This window comes from Tupaia chinensis, unplaced genomic scaffold, assembly GCF_000334495.1.
Source record: "Tupaia chinensis unplaced genomic scaffold, TupChi_1.0 Scaffold150166_1, whole genome shotgun sequence".
NCBI lineage: Eukaryota > Metazoa > Chordata > Mammalia > Scandentia > Tupaiidae > Tupaia > Tupaia belangeri.
In genome coordinates, this window is record NW_006210004.1 from 740,479 (window position 1) to 750,380 (window position 9,902).

Sequence of the window (9,902 nt, forward strand, 5' to 3'; positions counted from 1 at the left end):
GGTAAGTGAGGGAGGGGAAAGGTGAGAAAGCAAGCCACTAGGTCCAGGACTCAAACTGCAGTTGGCCATGTGGGAGTCCAGCGCCCCTAACCACCATGCCACCTGCCGGTCCTGAGACTTGATATTTAATGAAGTCCAGGAAGGTAACATAATTTTCTTTTGTTTTTTTCATTCTGTCTAGATCTGTTTGACATTTACATGGAAGGATGCTTTTGATAAAGGTTCACTTTTTGGAGGATCTGTAAAATTGGGTATGTAATTTTTAATAACAATGTTAGGAAACTTGGTTTAAACTCTTTGTATTATTTTAGGCTTTTAAAATTGCTGTCCTAACCACACTTTGTAAATACTAAATTTTTTACATTTCATTTTCATTTGTACTTTAACTTTTAATGTAATTTTGAAATATTTGTAGTGAGCCCCTATGCCTTGCCAGGCACTGTCCTAGTTATAAAAATGAATAAAGACGGTTGGGAAGACAGTTGATCATTCTAAAAGGTAATATGTCCTGTATCAGCCTATTAACAAACTCACAGGTGCATAGAGGAGGGTAAAGTAAAAGACTAAGCAGATAAATTTAGTCTTTCTAGGTAGAAAATATTATCAACATTACAGTTACAAGCAAAGGTCAGAATGGCAAAGTCTTTCTGATCTCCTAGCTTGAGCAAAATAATCTCTGTACCTTTTCTTATCTGGAAATAGTAATTTCATTGGATTCCTGTGTGGATTAAATGAGTAAACACATGTAGAGTCCTTAGAATAGCACCTAGTAAGTATTTGCTACAATGAATAATAATTATATAAATTGTTATATCTATATAATAACTATAATAATATGTATTATTATATAATAGTATAACAATGTGTATGATATTCACACATATATTTGTGTATACAATGTATAGTATATATGTACATTATATAATAGATACTGTGATATATTTTATGTATATGTAAACTTTATATGCCTTTAAAGATATATAGATATATCTTTTTATATTCATCATATATGTTTGTGTACCTTACATAAGCTTAAGGTATGCATAAGGTATATCTTATACATATATTGATGAAGAAATGGAAATTTTATGTTACTTTATGGCATGTATCATTATAATACATATTAATGTATCAGTAATAATTATTATTATGGTTTGAAATCATACCTCGAATTGGGAATTACAGAGAGTGATGATATTGGAAAGTAGATTGTGAAGATTTGCAAACGTTATGCACCTTAATTTGTACTTTGCCTCTTATTTATTAATAACTAACGCTTACTGAACATTTATTCCCTCCAGGCTCAGTAAAAGGGGCTTCATGTATATTATTATAATGAATTCCCCATAAGCTCAATAAGGAAAAACACTATTATTACCAGTTGAAGAAACTGGTTTAGAACGATTAAGTGATAATTTAAGTTTGTATGGCTAGGATGTTTAAAAGGCTTTATTTATTTTGTCCATGAGCTAGAGAAGAGAGGGAGAGCCAGATAGCTCCCCAGCAGGGTCTTTTTTTTTTTTTTGAGAGGTTTTCGCTATAGGGCGCGTGCACTCGCCAGACAGACAGAGAGAGACAGAAAGCGAGAAATCACCCCCCTAGGGGGGATGGCCACGCCGCAATCCCTTCTCCTCCATTCTCCTCTCGGGATCTTGGGCATGCACGCACACGCGCCTGGCGGTGAGTTTTAAGCCACCGGGTCTCGGACGCGAACTGTGGTCGACTACGTGGGAGTACAGCGACATAGCCATTACGCTAACTGCTGGTCCCCTCCAGCAGGGTCTTGATGCTGTGCTCCACCCCCGGCCAGCCCCAGAGGTCAGCACCTGTGCCCAGTGTATTCGAGGAGATCTCTGCACAGGAACTCAAATGTTCTCCTGTGGGTCATTCTTGCAGAGCATCACATTTTACCTCTGTGCCTAGCCTCTCTCTAGGATTTAATGAAGTTGGGATGTTAATCCAGAAAGCCTAACTTTTGGGACTAGAAAGTTAACAACTGGCAGGAGACTGATGAGAGGTGATGAGGTTAGACAACATAGTGTACATGGGTCAGAGAAGAAGGGATGAATTTGAGAGACATTTCAGAGGTGAAATTGATTGAATTTGCTGATTTATCAGCCAGAGGAAAGAATAGAAGGTGAGGGTTGACTCAAGATAATTCCTTGCAATAGACAGATTGAATTTGACTTTTCTGTGTTATGTCTGGGTAGAACTATTTCTGGCATTGTTTAGTTAAAAGTTAGAAAAAGTAGAGATACATGTTTGGGAATGATTATTATTAAATGATAATAAATTTATCCACTCAGGAGATAATTGACTAAAAAAGTTTTAAACCCAGAGCTACAGGAAAATAGAGGAAGAGGTTTCAGGAATGAGGTTGAGGAAAAGGTCTCAGATTTTGGAGAAATCAGGGAAAAGTAGAGTCATGGAAGTGAATGCAACAGGTGTTTCAAAGGTGATATCGTCCATTGGTTCTTAAACCTGGTTACATATTCTAATGTGTTACCTGGGAAAGGGGGGCTGGCAGGTGTCATGGTAGTTGTGACACTGGCTGACCACGGTTTGAGTCCCAAACCTGGTTGTTAGCTTTCTCATTTTCCCTTTCTTTCTCTCTCTCTCTTTCTCTATTCTCTTTCTCTATCTCTCTGATTAAATTTTAAAAAATAATAATAAATAAAATTAAATACAAAATAATTCTTTTAAAAAAAGAACATGGGGAAAATATTAAAGATACTGATTTATTGTTTTATTTTTGCTAGGGTGCTTGCACTCGCCAAAGAGACATAGAAGGAAAATGAGAAAGCAACCTCCCCTGGGGGACGATCATGCCTCAATTTCTTCTTCATTTCTCTTTTTAGGATTTTGGACATGCACACACACATGCCCAGCATGTTTTTTAAGGCACTGGTTTGAAGCTTGAGGCCCACAGTTGACCATGTGGGATCCAGCACCTTAACCGCCACTCTACCAGCTGGTCCCTATTTTATGTTTAAAGATGAAGATACAGAATGCCAATGTGCTAGGGACATTTCAGGGTTGGGCACTTGAATTAGAATCTTTGAAAATATTTCCAGATGACTCTGATGATCATACAGTTGGAACAGTAGTCATTGTGGCAGATGATAAATCTTACAAGGTAGGGAAATCACTGGATTTGGCAGTGGAAAAAGTTTTACTAGGGGCGTACTGAAGGAGTAGGATTGACTGAGAAGTGGGTGGGAAGTGAGGAAATGGAAATAGCCAATATGGGTTGCTTATTTCAGAGTTCGCAGTAGCATTTTGCTGAGGAGGAGGCAAGGTCACAAGAGGGTTTCTAGTGCTGTTGTGACTTAAGCGAATAAGAAGGTGGCAGTAGAACTTGAGATACTCGAGTGAGGTAAGTTGAGTAGTTAACTGACTTTCTGGAAGAAGTGGGAGGCACAAGTATTAAGAGCATAAATAAAACAGGGGATAGTTCATCAAGGCCTGTCTGGTAGCAAAAATTGGGAATTAAAATGTTCTTCAGTGAGGTCTTAGTTAAATAAAACATATGCCACTCATTTATTTGAATATTGTATAATTTTAGAACTTAGAATGATAATGTATTTGTTGACATGAAATACTGAATAAAAGCCCTGTTACAGATCAGAGTTCTGCTGTATTGTACGTCTCTAGGTTCCCTTGAGTTGAACTCTTTAAGAAACCCTTCATGTGGAACCCAGTTAGGTTGTGCATTCAATGCAACCTGAGTATGATATAGTATCCAATTCCTGAAAAGTTGTGTGTGTGAATGTATATATAATTATTTGTGAGGACACCTAAAAATTAACTATGGTTAACTCTGGGAGGTGGGATATTGGGTGGTTTTTAATTGTTTCAGTTTTGTTTTTGTTTTTATTTTTTAAAAGATTTTTGCTATAGGATGTGTGTGCACTCATCCAAGAGAGAAAATAAGAAAGCACTCCTTAGGGCAGATGGCCATGCTGCAGTCCCTTCTCTGTTGTCCTCCCGGGATCTTGGGCATACACACACATTGACCTGGTGTGATTTTCAAGGCACTGGGTCTGGGACTTGAACTGTAGTCTGCCATGTGGGAGTCCAGTGATATACCCACTATGCCTTCTGCTGGTGCCAATCATTCTTTTTTTTTTTTTTTTTTTTTTTTTTAAGAATTATTTAACTTTTTTTGTTTTTTTCAGAGAGGATAGACTAAGAGAGAGAGAGCAAGCCATCAGGTCCAGGACTCGAACTGCAGTTGGCCATGTGGGAGGCCAGTGCCTTTAACCACCATGCCACCTGCCAGCCTCCCCAATAATTCTGATTTTTAAAAAAAAGGGGGAAGAGGAGACATAAATAATGGAAAAATAGTTGCATGTTTATGTGTTAGAAGAACTAATACTGTTGGGCCAGCAGTATTAGTGGTTAAGGGCACTGAACTCCCACATGGCTGACCATGGTTTGAGTCCCAGACCTAGCAGCTTACTTTCTCTCTCTCTCGCTCTTGCTCTTGCTCATTCCTTTCTGGTCAAACAAAAATAAAATGAATACGTAAAGTTAAAAAAAATTAAAAAAAAGAACTAATGCTGTTAAAATGTCTACTACCCAGAATGAGCTTCATATTCAATGCAGTCCCTATTAAAATTCCAATGATATTTTAACAGAAATAGAAAAAACAATCCTAAAGTTTGTATGGAACAATAACAGACCCTATTCAGCCAAAATGTTTTTGAGCAAAAGATAAAAGTCTGGGATCATTGCACTACTTTATTTGAAAATATACTTTATTGCAGTAATAGCCAGAACAGCATGGTATTGGTTTAAAAATGAACACACAGACCAGTGGAGCAGAATGGAGAAAACAGAAATTATACATACTTACTTGACAGAGATGCCAAAAACACATACTGGAGGAAGTCTCTGTTGAAGCAATGTTGGGAAAACTAGATATTCACATGCAAAAGGATTAAGCTAGACCCCTGTTTCTCACAATATAAAGAAATTGACCTAAAATTGATTAAAGACAAAAATGTAAGACCCAAAACAATAAACCTACTAGAAGAAAATAAAGAAGAAATGGTTCATGACATTGGTCTAGACAAGGATTTTTTGGATAAGACCCCCAAAATGCAGCAAAATGAAAATAGATGGGTACATCAAACAAAAAATGTTCAGCACAGCAAAGGAAAGTCAGTAGAGTAAAAATACAACCTACAGAATGGGAGAGAATATTTATAAAATATGCATAATGACAAGGGATTGATATGCAGAATAATGAAAGAACTCAAAACAACTCACTAACAAAATAAATAAAATGAAAAACACAAAAGATCTGAATACCTGAAGACATGCAAATGATAAACAGGTATGTGAAAAAAATGCTCATTACAACTAACCACGAGGAAAATGCAAATCAAAACCGCAATGAGATATCATCTCACCCTAGTTAGAATGGCTAGATCAAAAAGACAAAAATATAACAAACTCATATACTGTTGGTGGGATTCTAAACTAATACAGCCACTATGTAAAACAGTGCAGAGGTTCCTCAATAAATTAAAAATAAAATTATCATGTGGTGCAGCAGTCCTACCATAGGGTATATATTCCAAAGGAAAGGATATCAAGATGTTTAAGAAATATCTGCATTCCTATGTCTTTGCAGCACTATTCATAAGAGCCAAGATAGTGAATCAGCTTAAATATCTGTCAATGAATGACTGGGGAAAGCACATATACAATGGAATACTATTTGTCCATAAAAAAGAATTAAATCCACCCCCCCCCCTTTTTTTCCCCAAAGCTTTTTGCCTTAGGGCATGTGAGCTTGCCAGAGAAGAGAGAGACAGAGACAGTGAGAGGGAAAGTGGCCCAGGAGAGATGACCACACCCCAGTTCCTTCTCCTCCATTCTCTTCCTGGTATTTTGGGCATGGATCACATGTGCCCGGTGTGATTTTTAAGCTGCCAGGTCTGGGATTCAGATGGCTGTGGGACCAGCACTTCAACCACTGTGCCTTCTGCTAGCCTCAGTACCCTTTGAGGCAATGTGGTTGAACCTGGAGGACATTATGTTAAGTGAAATTATTTAGGCATATAAAGAACAATACTATGTGGTTATAGTGGAATCCAAAGAAAGTTGGTATCTTAGAAGTAGAGAGTAGAATAGTCATTACCATAGGCTGGAAAGAGGAAGATAGGGGTTGATCAACAAAGTTATAATCAAAAGGAGTAAGTTCTGGTGTTCTCTGCACAGTAGGGGTGGCTGTGGTTAGCAATACTTTAAACATAGCTGAAAGAATCTTGGGACCAGCAGATGGCATCATGGTTACTTTGCTGAATTCCCAAGTAGTTGATTATATTTACGATTTGAATCCTGGACCTGGAGGATTGAAACTCATGCCAGGCACACGTGTGTGTGTGTGTGTGTGTGTGTGTGTGTGTGTGTGCGCGCGCGCGCGCGCACACATGTGCCCAAAATCCCAGGAGGAGAATGGAGAAGGGATTGCTGCGTGGCCATCCCCCTAGAGGGGTGGTGTGGTGTGTGATTTCTCTCTTTCTGTGTCTATTTCTCTGTCTCTCCGGTGATTGGATATGCCCTATAGCAAAAATCTCTCTTGGAAAAAAAAAGAATTTTAAAAGAATGTTCTTATCAAAAGAAACAGTAAATAAATGAGGTGATGGATAAGCTAAATACCTTGATTTGAGTTTTTATACAGCATGTACATGTACTGAAACATCACAGTGTACCCTATAAATATGTACGGCTATTATTATTTTTCTTTAGTTTGCTATAGGGTATATACATTAGCTGGAGACAGAGAGGGGAAAAGGTAGAGAAAGAGAGGGAGTGTGAGAAATAACCTCCCACGCCCATGGAGAGGGAATGGACACATCACTATCCTTTTTCCTCCATTCAGAACTTTGAGCACACAGTGCACATGCACTTGGTGTGTATTTCAAGCGGCCATGTCTGGGACTCAAGCAGTGCCATCAGCATTTGGGATCAGGCTGCCCTAACCAACCCTCCATGCCACCAGATAGCCCTAAGTATGTACAGTTATCATGGATCAATTAAAAACAAAATGGGAAAAGAAATATTGAAAAAAAGGCTAAGATAGCATGTCTGCCCTCTTTTTTTTGTTTGTTTACCTCTGAGTGTGTGTGTTTTATGACAGGGTCTCAGGGCCAGCAGGTAGGTAGTGGTTGGGGTGCTGGACTCTGCAATAATTGTCCGTAGTTTGAGTCCCAACACTAGGCAGCCTGAAACTTAAACCGGGTATATGTGCGTGCATGCCTAAAATCCGGAGAGGAGAGTGAGGGACAAGTGATTGCATCATGGCCAACCTCCCTGGGGAGAAGGTTTCTCACTTTCTCTCTCTCTTTCTCTCTGATGAGCACACATACCCTTATAGCAAAGCTCTCTTTAAAAAAAGGCCCTCTTTCTGTCATTGTCCTCAGCCTTCTTAGTAGCTGGGACAGTAGTGTGGCTCCGGCACTTGGCTTTTTAGGGGCTGGGAATCAAACCTGGATCTCCCTTTTTTTGCCCAGCAGCATCATCCAGTGTGTTTCACTGTAGCCTGGACCTACCTTTCATTTTGTCCCTTGTCCTCTACTTTCCAAACATACTGGCTTCAATATATATTTAAAGTTAAGTTGAAGGCATTGTTCTCTTAGTTTTTATTATCTTCTGTTATTGATGAAAAGTCTTATTTCTCTCTTGCAGATGACCTGTTCTTTTTTGGGAGGATTTTATCATCTTTTTTATAACCTTTGTGTTTAGAGATCTCAAAAGATCTGAGTTTCATTTTATTCTTTATGTCTGACATTTATTTTAGGCCTTTTTATTTGAATACTTATATCTCTTTTTAGCCCTGGGAGATTTTCTTATATTTCTTTGATGATTCTCCCTGTCTTTGTGTATTGTTTTCCTTCATTTTTGGAATACTTCATTGTTGGATGTTGGTTCTGATTTATTCATTCACAATTCTTATACTTTTTTTTTTTTAGAATTATTTTGTTTTAACTTTATTATTATTATCATTATTATTTTCCAGTTTGATCAGAGAGAGACAGAGAGAGAGAGAGAGGAAGTGAGAAAGCAAGCCACCAGGTCCAAGACTTGAACCGTGGTCGGCCATGTGGGAGTCCAGCGCCTTTAACCACCATGCCACTTGCTGGCCCCTTTTCACAATTCTTATACTTTTCATGTCTTTGATTTTATGTTCTTTCTAGGAGGCTGCCTAGATATTTTTTTAAACAATTATTTTGAGAGAGTATTATTAATCAAGTTTTCAATTTCCATGAGTCTTTTCCTTCTAATTTTAAAAAGTAACACTCTGTTTTTTTTTTATGGCTGTACTATCTTTTAATTTTTTTTTTTTTTTGGAGAGATTTTCACTGTAGGGTGCGTGTGCTCGCCAGACAGACAGAGAGAGCCATAGAGACAGAAAGCGAGAAATCACCCCCCAGGGGGGATGGTCACGCCGCAATCCCTTCTCCTCCATTCTCCTCTCGGGATCTTGGGCACGCACACACACGCGCCCGGCGTGTTTTAAGCCACCGGGTCCAGGACACGAACCGCGGTCAACTACGTGGGAGCCCAGCGACATAGCCATTACGCTAACTGCTGGTTCCCATATCTTTTAAAATTTTTTAAAGGCTAAATTATATCTTTGAAATATTACCATCTGTTACTGGAATTATCTTTGTTTACTCTGGGTCATCAGTTTTAAAGTTCACTTTGATCCTCTTGTATTTTGCTGCTGGCTCTCCCCATATCCTGGTTATTCTAGATTTTCCATGTGTTTATTTGACAGAGGAGGTTAGAGTAGCAGTGTGTATCCCTTACTTTAAAGTAAGGAATGCTAGAACTGGTTTGGTAGCAAGTTGAAAACTGACCTAATTTTACAAAGGAGGTTACTGAAATGCTAGAACAAGGAGACTTTACTTGTGAGACTACTCTGTGGCACAAACCTACAGCCCTATGGTGTTTTGGTTCTTCTATATTATTTGTTCAGTGTTTTCATTCTGGTTATTTTGCCTGATGGTCAGTGCCTGTCACATTATGCAAGACCTTAAATTCTGCTGCGATTGAATTCTACAAATAATAGGGAGTTATTGTATATTAAAAATTATTTTTTAATTTCAGTTTTTAATTTTATTCCTTTTATATTTCATTTAAAAAACTTTTTAAGAGAAGTTTTTGTTATAGGATGCATGTGCTTGCTGGAAACACAGAGACAGAGAGAGAAAGTGAGAAACCACCCTGGGGGGGATAGCCACACCTCTGTTTCTTCTCCTTCACTCTCCTCTTGGGATTTTAGGCACGCATGCACATGTACCTGGTGTGAGTTTCAAGAGACCAGGTTTGGAACTCAACTCAAATAGTGGTTGATCATATGAGAGTCCAGCATCCCAGCCACTATGCCACCTGGTGGCCTGAATATATTTCATTTTTAAAAAAAATGTATTCCTAGGCGTCTTATTGTTTTAAGGCTGTTGAAAATAGAATTACTTTCTTGAATTCTGTTTCAGTCTGTTCATTGTTGGTGTATAAAAGTATTATCTATATATTTTTGCATATTGATTTTATATTCTGTTTGTTTACTGAATTCATTTATCACTTCTAGGAGTTTTGTCATCTATTCCTTTGGGTTTTCTATGTATATAATTATTTGTAAATAGAGATAATTTAGCTTCTCTTTTTTCTATCTGAATGCTTTTTATTTTGCTCTCTTGTCTGATTGCTTTGGCTAGGACTTCCAGCACTATGTTGAAAAGAAGTGGAGAAAATGGACAGTCTTGTCTCATTACAGTTTCTAGCGGAAAAGCTAAGCTTTTCCTCTTTTGGTGTTAGCAATGAGCATGTCACATATGGCATTTATTGTGTTGAGGAATGCCACTTCTATTTTTTTTTTTTTTTAA

General features: G+C 38.0%; 1 protein-coding gene across 2 annotated transcripts in view; it reads left to right on the forward strand.

Moving 5' to 3' along the window:
- PDCD6IP (programmed cell death 6 interacting protein) overlaps window positions 1-9,902 on the forward strand; it is a 72,999-nt gene that overhangs the window by 18,590 nt on the left and 44,507 nt on the right. For both annotated transcript variants that reach the window (XM_014585636.2, XM_006171967.3), the window contains one exon: window positions 182-251. In XM_014585636.2, the coding sequence (XP_014441122.1) occupies window positions 182-251 (70 nt within the window). The remainder of the gene's footprint in view (window positions 1-181; window positions 252-9,902) is intronic.